General features: G+C 43.0%; 1 protein-coding gene across 1 annotated transcript in view; it reads right to left on the bottom strand.

Moving 5' to 3' along the window:
* Positions 1-9,750: 9,750 nt before the first annotated feature.
* Positions 9,751-21,268, bottom strand: part of DCDC2B (doublecortin domain containing 2B) — a 31,168-nt gene continuing 19,650 nt past the window's right edge. Inside the window, exons 4-11 of the mRNA XM_040337065.1 lie at positions 18,745-18,876; positions 15,632-15,757; positions 15,486-15,525; positions 12,564-12,632; positions 11,959-12,106; positions 11,759-11,862; positions 10,200-10,266; positions 9,751-10,117 (exon numbers count right to left, since the gene is read on the bottom strand). Of these exons, the coding sequence (XP_040192999.1) occupies positions 10,116-10,117; positions 10,200-10,266; positions 11,759-11,862; positions 11,959-12,106; positions 12,564-12,632; positions 15,486-15,525; positions 15,632-15,757; positions 18,745-18,876 (688 nt within the window). The 3' untranslated portion in view covers positions 9,751-10,115. The remainder of the gene's footprint in view (positions 10,118-10,199; positions 10,267-11,758; positions 11,863-11,958; positions 12,107-12,563; positions 12,633-15,485; positions 15,526-15,631; positions 15,758-18,744; positions 18,877-21,268) is intronic.

Here is a 21,268-nt window from a genome sequence, read left to right as displayed (position 1 = left end):
CAATGAGAAAGTACCGTATATAGGTGTTGGACCCAGGTAGCAAATGGGGGGGGGGAGGGGGTGAGAAGAGGAAGGGGAGAAAAAAAGGGGGAGGGAGAGGGGGAGAAAGGGAGGCGGAAAGAGGAAGAGGACCACGGACAATCCCACAAAGTTAGTTTCTCAACCATCAGGCAGGAGAGGTGGGCATGCACAACGGCCATGGGGGCCCTAAAAAGCTGTCCAGGGCAGCCAAACCTTATCAAACTTCCAGGGGCAGCCTTGGCTAATGTATGTTAGCTTATAGAGAGGCAAAGCAGCATTGACTCTATTTTCCCAAGATGCCAGGGTAGGAGGAGTAGGGGAGGTCCACTTTATACAAAACTTAAAGCGGTTGTAAACCCTCCTATCTTTTTCAGCCAAAGAAGCTGCCATCTTGGCCTTTGTTCAATCTTCAACTGCCATGAAGCTGCACATGTGATCAGTTATGACACCAGCCATTGGATGGTTTGACAGTTTGGTTGAGAGCACAACCAATGTGCAGTTAGCATTCCCGGCATGCCGGGAACGTTAACAGTTTTTTTAAGTGTTACATCGATGGGTTTACTTCCGCTTTAATAAGTTTTGGCTTTACATACACTTTAACCACATTGTGCAAATGGATGTACCTGTACGTCCTCAGGATTCAGTGGTTCTACCGGGATCATGTCTGCAGCTGCAGCCTTAACCACTTAAAGTGGATGAAAACCCACTCTCACCCTTTCTAAACTACTGCCATAGTGCTGATCTATAAGGATATACATGTCTCCTGCATGTATCCTTACCTGTCAAATGTCTCCCCTCTGTCTGTTATAAGAACTGAAAAACTGCAGATTCTGTGGGTGGATCTGTTGTCTGGAGCTCTGTGTGTGGAGTCGTGATGTCAGTAGACTCCCCGCCCACCTCTACACTCCCCTTGTCAACATGCATTTTTTCCTGTGTATTCCTTACACTAAATTCTGCTATGATCACTAACATCCAGTCATCTCCCTGTTCTGCATCTCCGTGACACGATTGCGGGACACACTGGCGGACATGGAGTCCACAGGTTTCGTGGGCACGGTCACGGAGCTCGCGGCAGGGGCGCGTGCGCCCGCACGGTGGCAGATTCAGAGGTACAGGTACATCTCTTTGCGCAGCCGTGTCATTCTGCCAACATAAAAGTACATGCGGTGGTCGGCTAGTGGTTAAAAAAAAAATGCAAATTTTTACTTGTGCGTGAGAAATGTCAAAAGTGGCTTTGGCAGAAAGTGGTTACAGTACCTTCCCCTGTAAATGAAACCTTTGTACCAAAATATAAGGAATGTTTGCATAACAGTGTTCTTTCCTATAGCAATCGCAAGAATGTGACATAGGAAATTGTACTGGAGTTCTAACATGTCCTAGCATGCTTTTGACTTATGCTCAGCGACTGACCTATACCGCATTTCAGCAGTGTGCGCCCAGTTCTGCAAATCTCCTGCCAGCTGGAAGCTCACACAGGGCAACTGGCCAGCGTGTTTGTGTGTGAGAGAGTAAGAGACAAGGAAGTGATTAGGAAAGAGAGGCAAAGAGCACACCAACTTCACAACGTAGTCACATGCGTAGCAGTGGTAACCATGCACACAGCTTGTTTGCTGTCATCAGAGAAGTCAGGTACTTCATGACATGACCTGATGTACTGTAGTTTACAATCACCCAGCATCTGATAAACGAAGATTTCAACAGGCATTTTCTACTTTGAAAACGAATCTTCAAAAAATCAGACGAACTAAACACTGTTCTGTAAATTTTTAATAATGCTCCCACTTTATTAATATAATTTATACCTACCAAATTAGTACAGTTATTACTATTCTCAGGAAAGAAGCAAATATGTAGTCTATTTGTTATTATTTGAATGGCAAATAAGCAGCATTTTTTTTTTTTTTTACAGCTTGTCATTTTTTTTTTTTTTTGTGTGTGTGTGATCACTGCTGATGGCTATAGCCGGCAGCAGTGATCATTGTATTCTGACATCGGGGAAACATCGCGGTCAGAATACAATAGCGCAGAGGGAGGGATTCCCCCATCAACACACTGGGGGAAGCAAGCAGTTTCCTTTTCTTCAACCACAGGTGCATTATGTATGGCCAGCCCAACAATGATGTGATAGCATGCTGCAGCAAATGGTGGATCTGTCCTTGATGCACTGACAGTGGGCGTGGCTTAAACAAGTTTAATTAAACAAAACCTGAGCCTAGTTTCTGTATACAAAGCACACAAATTGCACAGCCCTTGAACCCACAACATTTGCTTTATTAGTCACAGAGTCTCAGAGAAATTATATATATATATATATATATATATATATAGATAGATAGATAGATAGATAGATAGATAGATACACATATATACACACACTGCAATTATTTTTTAAAACAGAAAATCTTCCATTATATATGTTTTTGTGGGAAGGAGGAAAAAATTGCGCTAATTTAAAGTCCGATAATACACTGAATCACAATCTTGCACAGAGATTTAGTTGTTTGATATAACTCCCAGTGAATAGATCATAAACGGGTGTACCACCACCAATGGTACAACATGCTTACCAGATAGTAAGCTAAGTAAGCAGGTGGCTTAAACTCAGCCCAGGCCTTTATCCTTACGAGCAACCACAGGAATCCAAAGTAGGGGGTGATGACCAGGTGCAGGTACTTTCCATGGACACACCCTTTGCTGCTGCCCAGTATGTAGAAATACTGCAATTAGCATGCTTCCTGTTCCTGATGTCATCAGGCAATGCCAACCCCTTCTCCTTTAAAGGAGAAAGTTTTTAAAATGTAATATAGTAAATGAAAAACTTTTTACCCAATTAATTGTCAATTAATAGGATATTTCTAACGCACAGCATAGGCATAGGCATACTTAGAATTACATCCCAAAACACATTCTGTTACTCCTCCCATGTATGGCTATACAGTATGTGTGAGGCTTTTTCACAGCTTAGGCATATTAAGGTGTACGGCCCAAAATCCGAGGAGCACCTTCAGGCATTCTATGGGGATAAATTACGCATCTAATTTCCTGACTACTTATTAAATTTTTGGAGGACCTGAAGCACCACTACAGTGAAAACTTTTTGGAAAGAGAACACCCAAAGAGGCATGGTCAGTCTTTTGAAGACTTAAGTTTTTTTGGCTACAAGTTTTTGGAAAATGCAGAAAGAAATAAAAAAAAATTGACACAAAGTTGTCAATTTAATAAGATATTTCTCACACACAGCATTGGCATACTTAGAATTACACCCAAAACACATTATTTTACTCCCTCCGAGTATGGCGATACACTGCACTGGTGTGGCGGTCATGTTGCCGACTGCACTAGTCTGGTGAAATTGGGGATTTGTATGGCAGCAATCAGGAACACCGCTGCTGGTCATGTGACGAGGGCAGCCATCACAAATTTTGGGGCCCCTTACACAGCTTTAGGCAGGGCCCCCCCTGGAGTAGAGAGAGAATATGACTGGTGTGACGTTGATAAGGGACACTGTAACTGGTGTGGTGGTGATAAGGGACAATATGACAAGTCTGGCGGTGATTAGAGACAAAATGACTGGTGTGGCAGTGATCAGTGAAATTGTAATTGGTCCCAGGGACACTGAGTACAGACCTGAGAGAAGGATTCTAGTGACTGTTGCTGCTGGTAACTCCTGGTGCAACAACATTAAGTCTTTTCTGGCCTGGGTAATTGCTGGTGGTGTCCCAGTGCTGTCCACTTTATATCCTCCTGGGAAAGGGACTGTTCTTAGAAGTAGTTGCAACTTAAAGTGGGACTTTAGTCATGCTAAATCACTTTGGCTGGCCCCTTTCGCTGGTATAGCTATGTAAAACTGTCATGGTCTTACCTCTCTCCTGTCTCCTTCGTTTGACATGTGCTGGCGGCCATCTTGGTTTCTAGGTCTCTTGTAGCCTCCCACCCTGCGGCTCCTCCTTCCCACTGGGAGGAGCTGGATACCTGGCTCACATATATAGGAGGTCTGTGACTTCAGTTCCTTGCTTGGTCCTCCTGTGTGCACATGCTTCTAAGACTGCTGCTGCTTCTGGTTCTGATCCTGGCTTCGTATGACTTCTCTGCTGGTTCCTGATCCTGGCCTCGTCTGACTTCCCTGCTGGTTCCTGATCCTGGCTTCGTCTGACTACCCTTCTGGTTCCTGACCTCTGGTTTCACCATCCGTTGGACTTTTGCTTTACAGCTTGATTTTCAATAAAGCCTTCTTATTTTCACTTATCTCTTGTTGTACGTCTGGTTCATGGTTCCGTAACAAAAACATTTAAAATAAGTGCCTATACTGTTTAAAATCCAATAATTCACTGTCTCGGCCTGCTCTGGACGTGCTCAGTTGCTCTCTATTTTTAGGCACTGTGCTAAATTTAGGCAATCTGCTGACAGCCTAAAGATTTACTGCTGTTCAGGTGCTCTCTGGGCTTCAGAAAAATGGCAGCCTCCAGCAAGAGACAGGAACAATGCTGGAGGCACTTTGCAGCACACACTAATTTTGGTAGCATGTGGAATGTATTTTCCTTGCTAAAGAACATTTTTTATCAAGTTGTTATTGGAACTTCTGGAACCTCTGGATGTGCCACAATACAAATATATTGATTACATGCAACATTTCTTTTAAAAATAGGTCATGCCCAAATAAAATGTATAAAATCTCCTGGAGCTTGTCCACATCTAGTACAATCAGGACTGTGCCGAAGACCTGCTCTAAAAACGAAATGGGGAGTTCTTTACAGCAGGGGTGGGGAACCTTTTTTCTGCCAAGGGCCATTTGGATTTTTGTAACATCATTCGGGGGCCGTACAAAATGATCAACTTAAAAATGAGCCTGCTATAGCGGGGATTAAACGTGTGTCCCCCCTGCATCACTGGACCCCTTTACATTACACAGCACCCTGCATCACTGGACCCCTTTACATTACACAGCACCCTGCATCACTGGACCCCTTTACATTACACAGCACCCTGCATCTCTGGGCCCCTTTACATTACACAGCACCTTGCACCTCTGGACCCCTTTACATTACACAGCACCCTGCATCATTGGACCCCTTTACATTACACAGCACCCTGCATCACTGGACCCCTTTACATTACACAGCACCTTGCACCTCTGGACCCCTTTACATTACACAGCACCCTGCATCACTGGACCCTTTACATTACACAGCACCATGCATCACTGGACCCCTTTACATTACACAGCACCCTGCATCACTGGACCCCTTTATATTACACAGCACCCTGCATCACTGGACCCCTTTACATTACACAGCACCCTGTACCTCTGGACCCTTTACATTACACAGCACCCTGCATCACTGGACCCCTTTATATTACACAGCACCCTGCATCACTGGACCCCTTTACATTACACAGCACCCTGCATCACTGGCCCCCTTTACATTACACAGCACCCTGCACTGTGCAGGACATTAATACATGAGTTACCATGACCATTGACCAGTGCAGGACATTTACCTAGGGTTGCCACCTGTACGGGATTGACCCGGACAGTACGGGGTTTGAATCATGTGTCCGGGTCTCCTTCCGCCTTCTACCCGGACACATGATTCAAACTGTACTGTGGCTTAGCTGGTGGAGGAACACTAGTAGTTAAAGTTGATAGGGGACTGTTCTTATCCTTATACAGCAGTTCGGACAATTTAATCTGAGCCCCAATGTCCTCTTCTATACAGATACACTGAGTAATGTAATTGCCGGGATCAGCAGCACAAGGATTACTCTGCAGGGACTATTTGATGGTTTTCGGGCTCAGGCGGAGTAATCCTTGTGCAGAGGTTCTTGGCAATTACATTACTCAGACAGGGTATCTGTATAGAAGAGGAGGTGGGGAGATTAGATTGTCGGGACTCAGAACTGCTGAATAAAGATAAGAACTTTCCCCTAATGACATTGTGATTTTTTTTTTAATATGCAGCATGGGGGGAGGGGGTAAATGTCCTGCACTGGTCATGGTAACTCACAGTGCACAGGACATTAATACATAAGTTACCATGACCAGTGCAGGACATTTACCCCCCCCCCCACATGATGCATATTAAAAAGATTATATTCATCATATTTACATTTAATAATTTTCAAATTGAATCATTGATGCAATTTGAAAATTATTAAATGTAAATATGATGAATATGATCTTTTTAATATGCAGCATGTGGGGGGGGGGGGTAAATGTCCTGCACTGGTCATGGTAACTTATGTATTAATGTCCTGTGCACTGTGCAGGACATTTATCCCCCTCCCCCCGCCGCTATGCTGCATATTAAAAAAATACACCGTATTTCATTAATGCGGTCAGCATATTTATGGCTGCCTTACTTGTTGCTGGAAATGGTTCCTCGTCGGTGGCGCTGACTAGTGCCATCCCAGCCAGCCATGAATGTAATCCCCGCCCGCCGTGAGTGACGTCACGCCGCCGCCGACGGGCGGGGCTGTAAGCCTAGGAGAGCAGCTCATCAGCTGCAGTGCAATGGCTGGAGGCTGGAGCCGGCTAACAGGGGCGGGCGGAGTAAATGCTATTGGCTGGAGCCGGCTAACAGGGGCGGGCCGCAGGAGCAGAGTAAATGTATTGCTAAACACACGGACAATGAATGAATGATCGCCATGATCATTCATTCATTGTCAGTGTGTTTAGCAATACATTTACTCCGCTCCATAGTGACAATCGGCGGCGCTTTTTTTTCTGATCGCATGGGGGGCCGCATGGAATGATTTCGCGGGCCGCAAGCGGCCCGCGGGCCGCAGGTTCCCCACCCCTGCTTTACAGCCTATGGACAATAAATATCTGTCTGAGAGGCTGATAGCAAGACAGAGAGAGTCACTCTTTATATCTCTGATCGTTTATCCTCTTCAATGGTCTCCAGATCATTGCTTTCTGCGTTTCGGGGATATTTCAGTAGATGGATTAGTATGTTGTATAAAGAGGACATAATACCGTTTGTGCAATCAGAGAACATCACATCATTTATTACTGGGTATGTGTAACATTTCCCTGGGAGCCTATTGCATGATGCATTGGAAATACTGATAACAACTTTCTTTCTATGGAGAATTTTAAAGTAGTCATTACAATACACTTGCTCAAATCCTAAAATTTCCCAGCCTGTCTCCTTGAACAGATCTAACAATGTAAATCTTACCTCTAACACTTGAGAGTTTTTGGTTGCCCTTTCTTAATGCACAAGTGACTTTCTTATCAGTTTGACTTTGAAAACTGTGTAAAGATAAATTCTTCAGTGAACAAAGTGGTGGGAACAATAGTGAAAGCAAAACCTAGCCTTCTTGAGAAGTCATGTTCCTTTCATGTAAAGGCTATCCCCTGAACCTTGAGGTGGATCTATTAGTGCAGCCTGAACCTCCACAACTCAGTACATTTTGGGTGCCAATTTTGAATGCACAAATGACTTCCAGATACAGCACAAATTTATAAAAATGGAATAATGGTATATACAGTGTAGTAGATACTTGGAAAGTAGCAATGACAGTACATTACAGTGCTGACAGTACATTTGTCATGACTCATTGTGACTGTAGCTATGTGATCTAAGATCTAATAAAACCAGTGAATTGTCATTTAGCCTAGGTTTACACTGCTGCAGGATTTAAATCGTGCAAGTTCAGCTGAACTTGCACAATTTCATTCCCACATGTCAGTCCGACTTCAGGGGCGATTTCAGAGACATCTGTGTGGGTTTCTGCACAGATGTCTATTGAAATCGCATCCAAAGTCACCAAAAGAAACGATTTAGACGGTGCCATTGCCGGCAATAGCCGCTGATTTGACATGTGATTTGATATGTCAAATCGCATCAATGTGAATCTAGGCTTACACAAATATGGGAATCAATTTTGATAGCGATTCATATTTTAGAAAACGACTTGTTTGCATTAGTGTAGAATTCGTAGCACATCAAAGCTGTTCAAAGCATTGTACAAACCTGACACATTACATGTTCACTTGTTGTTAAAGTAAAACTATACGCAAAACTTTTTCTTCATTTTGGATAGAGTAAGGGAGGGTTATAACCCCTGTCAGATTTTTTTTGCAATCTGTGCCCCATTGCAAACATTTCCCTTCACTTCCTGTCCCATAGCCAAACAAGAAGTGAGAGGAAATCCCTGAAAATTAGGGGAATTCCTTGGGGACCCCCAGGTCACGAGAACTAGTTTCCCCATTTAAATGATTTCCTTAAGCATTCTCCATGTCTTCCCTGTGTATAGGTGTGCGTAGTTAACAATGTAATTGATTTCTCGATATGCATTATGGTGCATATGGAGAAACACAACAGAGCACAGTGCACCTTATGTACTGTGTATCTTGTGTATGAACACCAAGGCATGCATTGTAGAAATAATAGGATGTTTCCCTAATAAGTATGTAGCGCCTTTCATACAGGTGCTATGTTTAAATTTAGTGGGGGAATGAGAGAGTTATGTTACTCTCATTCTTTGATTTGTTAAATTTGGCTGTCGCCAAATCTGGATTGTCCTGTGGGTCAGTCTGTGCCCCAGAGATGCAGTCTCATCTCTGGGCGGCAGGTGGCGCCAAAGGGGTCCAGGCGGAGCCGCTTCTTCCCAGCAGCCAATTGGAGGAGTTTTTCCCTCGCGGGGCATGCTGGGGAGGGGTATTTCTATGGCGGAGGCCGTTGTTCGGGGTTCTTCGCGGGTTCCTGGTTCCAGGTGCGGCACCCATCTTTAGGGTGTGCGCACATCATGGGCCCCACCACTATAGCTTACCAGGCCGGGGCCACGTGCTACGCAGAGTTCCTGACTCTGGGCTCTCATAGCCCGGAGCAACTGATGCTACAAAGGGGCCCCAGTGACTTACTGGGTCCCCACTTCTATTTAGAAGATCCCAAGCTGGGTGCTGTTCGGTGGGGGATCGGTCTGAGGAGAACCCGGAGGCAGGTGATCCAACAGGGCTTGAACGAACCACCGGGGATCTGGGTGACCGGACACTGACAGGTTACATTCAGATTGTCAGTCGGTGACCCCAAAAGTCATACTGGAAGGATTCGCTCTATCGTTCAAACTTTCAAGTACTAGGCCTGTGGCCTAGTACTTGACATCTCAATTTAATTAGAGCCAAGTCGGTGGCAGAGACTTGTTCCTTTCCCAGAAGTTCTAAGTGGCACTCTGGCTGCCAGGCCTGTGAGAGAGGTCTGTCCAGGGGCACTTTTACCCACTCCGGCTGGAGTGGCGACGAGACGAATACAATTACAGAGGGCAGGACTGCCTTTACTATCCACAGCCTGATTCTGTGAAGTTGCTCTTCCTTCACCAACCTATCCTGTCTACCTCAAGTTTACATGTTGGTCGTGTTTGACCGGAAAATAAAGCATTGAAAACGTCAACCGACGGTCTGGACATTCTATTACTGCTCTCTTCACCACCTTCACCCCTAGACACAGTATAGAGGTAACTTAAATACGCCGATCCCAAATCTAATCAGCGGCTCCTCCGGGGGTAGCGCTACAAGTACACACTGGGTACCATACACATTTATCAAAATGGGCTGAATGATTTGACTATATTAGGAATAACATAGGTTGCAACAGTTATGGATGAGGATGATGCAGTTCCTATCCAGCTGTACATGCCCAATCTCCCTGCATCTATCCTGTGTGTATAAGCATTTATTGAATTCTAGAATATGGCTATATTGAAAAATAATAGAGCTTCAAGATGTTGTCTTTGTTTTTTTTATTTTATTTAGTAAAAGTAAAAATTGGTATCAAAGGTAAAAGTCTCATATGTGTTACAGTAGATTTCAGGAGAAAAAAAAAAGAAGTGGCCCACCTAAACATAATGATATAAAATATTATATTCTATAACTGAATATTTTGAAATAAGAAATCATTTTGTTTTGACTGTTTCAGCTGACTGTCAAGAACCGAAGGGGGAATACAAATATAGGAATGAAGAAGGCCACTTTTCCAACGTGTGCTTTAATGAATTTTAGCTAAAATTGTTATGTTTTGACTTTTTAACTGACATCGTCTTGTTTCTGACTCAAGGAGTAGGGGAGTTGTTCATTGTCCAAAGGTTTAGAGTCCTAGAAGACAGAAAATAATATTTACAATAACCTGCTCACATAATATACTGGTTGCAGTTCAGATAAAGTTCAGGAATCTTACAATTCTCTTTGTGATGGTCTCTCTTCTTTCGAGGAACATTTTCTTCCTGCACAATCTCTGCTTCTCTCTGTAGTAAATGAAGAACATTGTTTATATTATTTACTATTTTCTCTTTCTATTTTCTTTTTCTTATATTATTTACTGGATCCAATATTCTCAGACACATTAGCATTAGTTTGCATCTAGGGCATATGTACCAGTGATTATACAGTATATGGCTGCAATAGAACTTGGTCATTAGTGTTTATGATAATATGGCTGCTGGCAGAAACAGCAGGATGCATTTTGAAGTGTATACGTGTTGGTTGTACTATGTTCTCAAATTCAGCCAAATGGTTCACAATACAGATAAACAATGACTCAAAACATGCTTGTAGGTGGGGTGCAGCCAGGGCTCAAGTGCTGCGGGAACGCGTGGGAACGGAGTTCCTGCACTTTTTTCACAGCAGGAACGCAGTTCCCTTTGCAGGACTAGAGTAGCCGAGCCGCCCGAGCCAATCCTTCTCTAAGTGGCGATGCCCAGCTCGAGTCACTGTCAGGGGCAGGTGAACCTCAGTAATCCTTTATGTTACTGGCCGCTTCCTGTATATGGATTCATCGGGTAGTGTGCGGGTATTCCGTCACTTCCTCGATGCCGCAATGTCTCCTGGGAGCTTATGTCATTGTTTCCAGAAGACATTGCATAGGTCTGCAGCAAGTTATCACAGGATTTAGAAAAAACTTGCTTAAAGTTCTTTCTAAATCCCGTGATAACTTGGTACAGTGGATTGAAAAAAAACAAAAAACATGCGGTTTAGTGATTATGCATATGAGCGTATCATTTATTTTTTTTGGTGGGGGAGTGGATCTTGGGTGGGAGTTCCCACACTTTTTTCCCCAGGACTTGACCCCTGGGTGCAGCGTGTTAAGTAAAGCAACGATAAATCACAACAACCCGGAGGGACGCCCAGTTACACTCACAAATTCCAACGATGTACAGATGAAAGGTATCAGCCGGGTGGACGGCACCTGTTACAGCGGAATGAGGCCTGGCTGTCCAGTGCCCCAAACGGGAAGATGCCCAAAGGGGTTGCAACCCTACACTTCCCTCCTCGTCAGGAACCTTTCCCTAGTGCTTGTGATGTCTTTAACAGGTGGGGTACCTTTCCCAACTTAACCGACTTGCCAAAAGCGTGCCAAGCCTAGAAGCCAGGGCCTTAAGTAGGCTCTGTCTCACTAAAGATGACTTATGGAGTCACATGGGGCATCAGCATCAAATCAGGTGCTACCCCAGTGACCCAGGAAACCATAGAGGAACCGTGTAACCCTTGACTTCCTCTCCAACTGTGATGCCACCTTCAATGGAGCAAGTAGACGGCACCTGCCGACATGCTGCTTAAACAAATCAGCTTTGCTTTTAAAGACAAAGTGGAATATTCTTCAATGATAGCTGACCTCAAGATGTCTGAAGATGTTCCGTGAATGGAAAAGGGGAGATCTTAACGTTTTCCTGCCCATCCTCTCTCCTTATCCATTCATATAAATACTGCATTCTGTTTACAGTTTTGATTGTAACATACCTGGTCTACTGGTACTTCCACATGTGTATGAAAATCTTCCTTTACTTCTTGGGCTCCATGAAGCTCTTGTCGTACTTCCTTTACTTTAAATACCCCTCCTTCATCTGAAAAAAAAAAACATCAAAAAATCTATACACAAAAAAACCCTCAAATGATCCCCAATCAGGTAACATATAGATTATTCCAGGGAAACCACTTACCCCCAGTCTCATTCTGGTTTGGTGTGTCCTTCTGGGTTTGACGTACTCTCACTGGTTTTGCATGAAAGACAGTTTCCTCTTTGCTTGGGTATTTGATATTGGAAGAATTTGGTACGGTACCTGTTGAATGGACCCTTCTATCATCTTCCTAAAAGAGATAAAAGGATAATCATTGAAGCTTTTTGTGGGTACGCATACCTCCCAACTTTCTGAGATGGGAATGAGGGACACCTATCAGCAAAAGTATGCAGGCATAGGACACACCCCTTGCCACGCCCCCTTAAAGGAGAATTGTACCACAAAAATAAGATTGGTTAAACCCACAAGTGCTTTTTTTAACACTAATATTTCTTTATATTGGCTTTTGGAATTTTCAAATGCAGCAATTTAGAAATCAGATGAAAGTTTTAGCACTGGGAAACACTTTTTGATAGATAAAAAGTGCATTTTATATACATCTATATAGATCAGGCCAAAATGAGGGACAAATGAGGAGAATGAGGGACAGAGGGACTTTGCTCCAAATCAGGGACAGTCCCTCGAAATCAGGGACAGTTGGGAGGTATGGGTTCGTGTAAGAAAAAAGAAGGGTACAATTCACATACCTGGACTGGATAGCCATGTAGAACAGAGTCACTAACTCCATCATGAGATACGCTATAGTTCTTGCCAGTCTGAAAAAAAAAAGTAAGACAGTCATAAATTGGTTGTTTTTCTTTATTCACACAATAACTATGAATTCGAACTACAGTATTGGCCACTGCATATATTAGTATTAGTGTGTCGTTTCTGACATTTCAAATTTACCAATGCTGGTGGAGATGGAGAATTCAAGGTCGTCTCACTGACCCCAAGCTGTATTGGACAGGCTGTGAAGTTAACACCAAAAGCTTTCCAGCGCCTATTAGATAGTGCTGATGTGTATTTATTATTTTACAATAAGAGTATCTTTATGTTTAGAATAAACCATACTGCTACAGGTGGACCCCGTGGACCAAGAGGTTTTAATTGCTTGACGTCCACAGGCTGTAAATAAATGGCCTGGTAATGAACACGGATTTGACAAGCATTTTGTGACTTTTAGGTTCACAGCATATTTCGTTTTCTTTTTTTCACCTGGTGATCTGACCAGTAAATCTTTTGTTTTTTTAACAGAACAACTGTCCTTCAGATTTAGCAGTTCGAGGGTTGAGATAAGCCATTCAACACTGGCAGGGGTGCTTAAAATGATCATCTTTTGTTTATGTAAAACCTTTATCCCAAAAGGAAAAGCTGTTGCTGTAGCTGGAGTTCAGCTTCAATTTGTTAGTGCTACTCTTATATAAAGACATCGCTTGTATATCAAGGCAAAATGTATTAAAACATTTTGCTCATCTTGCAAAACGCTCTCAAACCAAGTTACTCTCAAACCAAGGTTTTACTGTAATTGGTAAGCTGCAATATATTTAACTGGGGAATGCAACACTCTCTCAAGCAATTAAAAACTCTCTCTGCTTTGCAAAACTTTGTTTTAACTGGGATATGCATCTAAGTTTTTTGTTTTTAATTTGTAACTTGGCTGTTTGTTAATGATGGATTCTCACCTCCTTTTGGGACCTAATGCCGCGTACACACGATCGGAATTTCCGACAACAAATGTTCGATGTGAGTCTTCGGTCGGATATTCCGACCGTGCGTAGGCTCTATCGGACATTTGCTGTCAGAATTTCCGACAACAAATGTTTGAGAGCTGGTTCTCAATTTTTCCAACAACAAAAGTTCTTGTCGGAAATTCCGATCATTTGTATACAATTCTGGACGCACAAAAATCCTATGCACCCTCGGAATCAATTCGACGCATGCTCTGAATTATTGAACTTCATTTTTCTCTGCTCATCGTAGAGTTGTACGTCACCACGTTCTTGACGTTCGGAATTTCAGACAACATTTGTGTGACCGTGTGTATGCAACACAAGTTTGAGCCAACATTCTGTTGGAAAAAAATCCACGGTTTTGTTGTCGGAATGTCCGATCGTGTGTACTTGTGTCTCTCTGGCCATTCCTCCCCAATTTCATGGGTTCCTTATCTGTCCCTAATTGGCGTGTGGAAGATTTCCTCATTTGATCATCTCTGTATAAAAATTGAGTTGTGCCCATGGGGGAAGTCAGAGACAGGGGATTTAGACAGAGTATTTTTTGCAGCCATGAGTAATTTTTCTGCAGGAGTAATTAGCAGTTGAACACATCAGTTTAACGAAAGCAGCAAGAAAGGATCACAAAGAATTCTGCTTCAGCCTAGGTTCACACTGCTGCGAATTCAAAATCGCGGTAAAATGCGCGATTTTACCGCGATTTCGCGGCTGCGATTTTGCCGCGATTTCGGCCGCGATTTAATGTAAATCGCGGCCAGAAATCGCAAAAAGTAGTACAGAAACTACTTTTTGAAATCGCAGATGCGGCGTCGCACTGATTAGGACAGTGCCATTGCCGACAATTGCCGCCGATTTGAGATGCGATTTGACATGTCAAATCGCATCTCAAATCGTTCCAAATCGTACCCAGTGTGAACCAGGGCTTACTCTAAATTGACCAAAACCACCAGACATCCTGCAAGTCTGAATCCTACCCCACTACCCTTTAATATGTCCCCTCTACTCTGCCTTTTCATACTAGTATCCTCTGCTTTCAAATTCTCACTTATTTTCCCCTTTTCTAAACCCCAAACCTTGTACATGTCACCATCACTTCTACCTTCTCCCTACTACTGCTCTCATCACCTCCTGCTAATACTTAAAGGAGTTGTAAAGGAAAAAAAATGTTTGATCAAATGACTGTTTACAGGGTATACAGACATAATAGTTAACTGATTCCTTTTAAAAACGATTAAAAATAGATAAAAAAACAATCATATAATGTACCTTTAGTTTCAGTTTTGTTTTTGCATGTTATGCTGCCTCTGTGCTGTATAGAGCCATAGAGCAGTGCTGGGTTTAAAAACGAAACTAGAAGCTCCCAGTACTGTGGTCCAAAGGAAACAGACAACCAGGAAGTGTCCAGAACAGAGCAGAATTACAGCAACATCAGAGCAAAAACGAACAATGAGGACATGAAACCAGGACTGCAGTAAGGTAAAGGAAGCTATTTAGCTGAAAAAAAATTCCTTTAGTGACCCTTTAACCCACCTGCTGACCCACACACAAAGACAGGGAAGCACATGCACTCATACACCTCCCACTCCCATCTTACTTATCTCACACTCCTTCTGCTAACCTCTGGGGATATCTCCCCTAATCCCGGTCCCCCAGTATCTCACCCCCACACCCGGCACCCTCCCTCCTCCAGCATCAGCCACAATCTTTGCAATCTCATCTCGATCCCCTTGCTCCCAAAAACCACCCGCCCCTTGCCATGTGCCTTCTGGAATGCCCGCTCTGTCTGTAATAAGCTCAGTTCTGTCCATGAACTTTTTGTCTCCCACTTAATTAACCTTCTTGCAATCACGTAAACATGGTTTCAAGCCATCCCCTCGTAAGGAACTTTTTGCTTACCACAACTTTAGGAATCCTGCGCTTAACACCAGCACGGTTTCTAAAGAAAAAAAAGATATGTTTCAAAGAAAATGTAACTTGCTATTTAAAATGCATACAAAATGTAGTAAAAACCACTATTAAAAAATGTACAATGAACTTCATACTTGTTTGGCGTTAGAAGTTCCTCATAGGGGAGGCATTTAAACCTCTCTGATCCCATTGCAACATAATATTCACCAGATACCAGCTCAGCTCCATAAGAAATAGAGACTCCATCCAGCGTGCAGATCCTGGAAGAGAGGAAATGTTAACTAAGCCATACATACTCAGACATAACAGTAAAATATTTTTTTACAAATACGTTTTGGAGTGTTTCTATTTCCCATAGAAAGTAATGGAAACGCTCGATTCAAGCGACTAGCGCGACAACGAGCGTTTGCTACGGGCGTTTTGTCGCTTTAATCAATAGAATATTTCACCCAGGCAGAAGATAAAAAAAATCTACCAACATAGCAACAAGTGATGAAAAGATGATCATTTTTCCTATTGGCTAAAATAAAAAACTTCGAAGTACAAAAACGTCGGACGGCGCTGTATGCAAACGCGCAAATAAGCATGAATATGCGCGACAAAACGCCGGAAAAAAACGCCGGAAAAATGACCGAACAACCTACGCTCAGGTGTGAATGCAGCCTAAGCAGGGGGAGCTTCTAGTCCTCTGCTGATGGTCACATGTTCAAAATAAAATAAATAACCTTTGGTATACAGAGTAAAATTAAATAATTATAGTTATAAATATCAATAAACTGTTTTAAATCGTCATACAAATATATATTTGAAATCAAATCTTTATTATTTTTTGGCAATAACATGGTGTGGGCAGATTTCTGCCAGTCACAGGCTGTGTCACACCCCTCTAGTCTGTGTCTTAGATTAATAGGGAAGTGAAGCCTCCATTAATCTACATGTAGTATCCCACCCCTATTGTGTTTAGTTGGTTAGTGGTCATGGAGGAGGAGGGAGGGAGTGGGCTGTCATGTACCACTGTGTATATGCCTACATGTGTGACTCAGATGTGTTAGGGAGGAAATTCTCAGCATAGAAACTCACTGAAAACTGAGCATTTGCAGACTTGCCACCACAGTTGCAAAATGCCTAGCTTATTAGGGAACATGGACAGAAGGGGGAGATAGAGAGCAGCAGGATCAACCAGCTTTTTTTCAGAATATAGAAAACAAATCTCATAGTGGGTGAGTATGAACCGCATGCAATACACCATTTATTGATATTTTTTTATGATGTACTTTTAGGGGTCCTCTTGTCTTTCAAATCTATTCACTGCTTCAGTAGCAATTGTATGGAGGATTCTAAACTACGCTGTGCATAAATGTTATCCAAATGTGTTTGCCAAATGCTAGTACTACCAGCATAAACCACTTTCTGGCATGTTCAAAGAATCGTCATTATGACTTTAAAGGGGTTGTAAAGGTAAAAAAAAATGTCCCTAAATAGCTTCCTTTACCTTAGCGCAGTCCTCCTTCCCTTACCTCATCCTTCCATTTTGCTTTTAAATGTCTTTATTTCTTCTGAGAAATCCTCACTTCCTGTTCTTCTGTCTGTAACTCCACACAGTAATGCGAGGCTTTCTCCCTGGTGTAGAGTGTTGTGCTCGCCCATTCCCTTGAGGGGGAAGGAGGCGAGCAGGAGAGTCAGGACGCTCTCTACGTTGCAGATAAAGAAAGGAGCTGTGTGTTAGTGGGCGTCCTGACTCTCCTGCTCGCCCCCTCAAGGGAGGGGGCAAGCATGACACTCCACACCAGGGAGAAAGCCTCACATTACTGTGTGGAGTTACAGACAGAAGAACAGGAAGTGAGGATTTCTCAGAAGAAATAAGGATATTTAAAAGCAAAATGGAAGGATGAGGTAAGTGAAGGAGGACTGCACTAAGGTAAAGGAAGCCATTTAGGGAAACTTTTTTTTTTTTTTTATTTATAACAGAGAAACTGATCCACAGGGACCATGACAGAAGTAATATGCCAGCATTGCTACAGTCAAAGGTACATTGATACAGAGTTCTCAACAATGCAATACAGTGAAGTGGAGTCTGTGTGCGGGTTACTACGCAAGTGAGAGCCCCGTGCGGGCCCGTGGCATGTCCAGTTGTGTAAAGCTGGAAACAATTTTTTTACCTTTACAACCCCTTTAACATTACAACATCAAATGGCAATATATAATATTCAAATCTGCCTTTGTAATAAAAAATAAAAAAATAGCAAAAATTATGAAAAAATGCTGGAGAAAAGACAGCTGTCTAAAATGAAATCTGACTAGTTGCTACACGCATGCTCGGAACCAATGCTAAACATCAGACAACAATAGCAGTAGTTGCCTAAAGGGTGGCGGTAAAGAGCTGAAAAACCACGTGGTTTGGTGAATGTTGGCTGAAATTGTTGTGCCGTCTGTATGCAGAACAAGTTCATGGCCAACACCCTTCAGACCAAAATCCACGGAAAAGTCTGCTGGAAGTCTGATTGCGTGTATAAGGCTTTAAAATAATGGCATTTTACTTTCCTGGCTTTTCAGTGTATTTGTGTGCTCTTACAAAGCCAGTCGTCATTCATACTCTGTGAAGTGCCTGATGCCGCGTACACACGACCGTTTTTCATGACGTGAAAAATGGTAATTTAAAACTATCGTGTGTAGGCTCCAGAGCATTTTTCTCGATGTGAAAAATGGGCATTAAAAATGTTGAACATGCTCTAAATTTTCTCGTCGTTTTTCACATTGACGTTGTGAAAAACGATCATGTGTAGGCTTTAACGACGGGAAAAAAATGTGCATGCTCAGAAGCAAGTTATGAGACGGAGCACTCGTTCTGGTAAAACTAGTGTTTGTAATGGAGATTGCACATTCGTCACGCTGTAACAGACTGAAAAGCACGAAGACTGAAAAGCGCGAAACGTCTCTCACCAAACTTTTACTAACATGAAATCAGCAAAAGCAGCCCAAAGGGTGGTGTCATATGAATTGAATTTCCCCTTTATAGTTCCGCCGTACATGTTGTATGTCTCCACGCTTTGCTCGAGCAATTTTTTTTTCACGATTGTGTGTATGCAAAGCAGGCTTGACAAGAATCACGTAACTTCGTTTTTTCTAGAACATTAAAAATGGTCATGTGTACGCGGCTTTACAGTTCTGATTTAATGATTGATCTCCTATAAAACAGAACAGAGACAAACAGACACGGTTATTCATTGCACATTCATATTGTATTTACCTTCTTACAGCTCCATTGTACAGGTTGGTCTTTTCAGTTAGCAGAGTTAAAACCAGCTCCCATTCTTTCAGAATACTTGGCGGTATGAGAACACGGATAGGAGGTGTCATAAGATCACCATTACGAAAAACACTGTCAAAAACAGACAATTATTATATGACGACAGAAGCAAATACTAAATACTGTACACAAATGTCTAATTGTTTGTCACTAAAAATTCACAAATGTCCTCACTACTGGGGGGTATTAAAGTATAACTAAAGGCAACATTTATTTTTTTGTAGACATAATGCAGAGGGATTAGAATGCTTGTCAGTTTTTATTGCTGTCTTTGCCCCTGTTTGGAGATTCACCCTCCCTATTTGTCCTGTTTATCATTATCATTGAAAGTAAAGAAAATCACAATTTTAGGTTGTTTCCAGAAATCTTCCGATGGGTACACTAGTTCTGGTGAGCTGGGGTTCCCCAAAAAATTCCCTTAATTTGCAGGGATTTCCTCTTGCTTCCTGTTTGGCAATGGGTCAGGAAGTAAAGTGAAATCTCTGCAATGCCATCAAAGTCAATGCGGAACAAATTATTTTTGTTTCCATTGACTTCTATGTGGAAACTTGCTTTGATATGCAAGTACTTTGGATTATGAGCATTCTCCTGGAACGGTTTATGCTCATAATCCAAGGTTCCACTGTATATGGTTTTGGTAAATCTAAAGGAAAATTGTACAAGAAAATTGTATCATGTATGGCCAGACTAAATCATGTAAATACTATACAGTACTAACCCCATCAGTTTAGCTGTTCCCTAAAACAGATACATGCATGCTGTGAATAAGACCCGGTTCACACTGGGGCGACACGACAGGCGGTTCAGCCGCCTGACGTGTCGCTTCCCATGCAATGCTATGGAACCGTTCTCCTCAGGACGACTTGCAGAGTCGCCCCCGAAGTCGTGCCGCCTATGTGTGAACCGACTCTAACTGTCACAGTTGCATTTGCTCTCAACTGAACTGTCAAGCCATCAAATAGCTGGTGTCATAACTAATCACATGCACATTGCAACTGTATATCAAACAGCGGCCTAGATGGCAGTTTCCTTGACTGTAAAGGATAGGAGAATTTACTTCCACTTTAAATGTTATTTTTGTTCTTAAAAAATCTGGGTAATTAAAATTGAATGCATGAAAAAAAAATTGCAATCTGTATGATAATCTCCACCAGCTCAGAGCATAAAGAAACATACTAATTTCAGCAATGCCCCACAACTAGCATTGGCATGTATGTGCTGTGATGCACTGTATTGCAGGTGTACTTTTACTTACTGTATACAGTGGGGAAAATAATAATTTGATCCCTTGCAGATTTTGTTTGCCCACTTACAAACAGTGGCGTCACTGGGGTGACACTCGCAGTGGCACCACTAACACCACACCCCTACACTGATCTGTGTCTCTCGCCAGCTGTGTCTCACACATCGGAGTGGAGCTGACCGAAGCTGCCTCCCCCTCCTCTCTGTTTACATCTACACGGGAGTCCCAGGGACACACACTGCTGCGCATATCCCATGCTATTCTGAGGTCTGTACAGTTTATTGGACAGAGGAGGGGGACGGTGACCAGGAAGGGGGGTAAGTTAAATAACAATGGAGAAATAATAGGGGTGGGTTAAGAGGACATGTGCTGGGGGGTTGCTGTGGGAGGGGAGAGGAAGGTCTTATGCTAGAAGTGGGGGTTGGATTTGAAATCCCCTCCCATAGCACCCTCCCAGCGTATATCCTAACCCCCACCTCCCTACTAACACAAGTGGAGAGGGGGGTCTGCAATTAGGGGGTCTATACTGATGGAGGAGGTCTGCACCGAGGGGGGTCTGCATTGATAGAGGGGGGGTCTGTACTGAGGGAGGTGGTTCTGTACTGATGAAGGAGGGTCTATACTGAGGGGGAGGTCTATACTGATGGAGGGGGTCTATACTGATGGAAGGGGATCTGTACTGAGTGGGGGGTCTAAACTGAGGAACGGGGGTCTGTACTTAGGGAAGGGAATCTATACTGCGGGAGGAGGGGTCTGTACTTAGTGGGGGGGGTCTATACTGAAAGGGGGCTAAAGTCTAAACCGGGTGACACCAACCCTAGTGACGCCACTGCTTACAAAGAAATTGTAGGTGCAATTTAAATGATAGAGACAAAATATCAACCAAAAATCCAGAATAAATGATACAAATGTCATAAATTGAGTTGCAGTTCAGTGAGTAAAATAAGTATTTGATCCCCTGCCAACCAACAAAAATTCTGGCAACAGTATGTGCTCATGTGGTACACAGATTAGTTCTGTCAATTTAAAGCGGAGTTCCACCCAAAAGGGGAAGCTCCACTTGTTTGCTTCCCCCCCCCCTCCGCTGCCACATTTGGCAGTGGGGGGGGGGGGTTAGATATCTGTCAAAACCTGGTATCCGCTCTTAAGATCGCAGCAATCATTGTGCGGCGATCTACGCAATTTTCAGACCCTCCTCCCCCCCCCCCGCTGCCTTCTGGG

The sequence above is a fragment of the Rana temporaria genome, chromosome 2, assembly GCF_905171775.1.
Source record: "Rana temporaria chromosome 2, aRanTem1.1, whole genome shotgun sequence".
NCBI lineage: Eukaryota > Metazoa > Chordata > Amphibia > Anura > Ranidae > Rana > Rana temporaria.
This window is presented reverse-complemented; position numbering and strand designations above follow the sequence as displayed.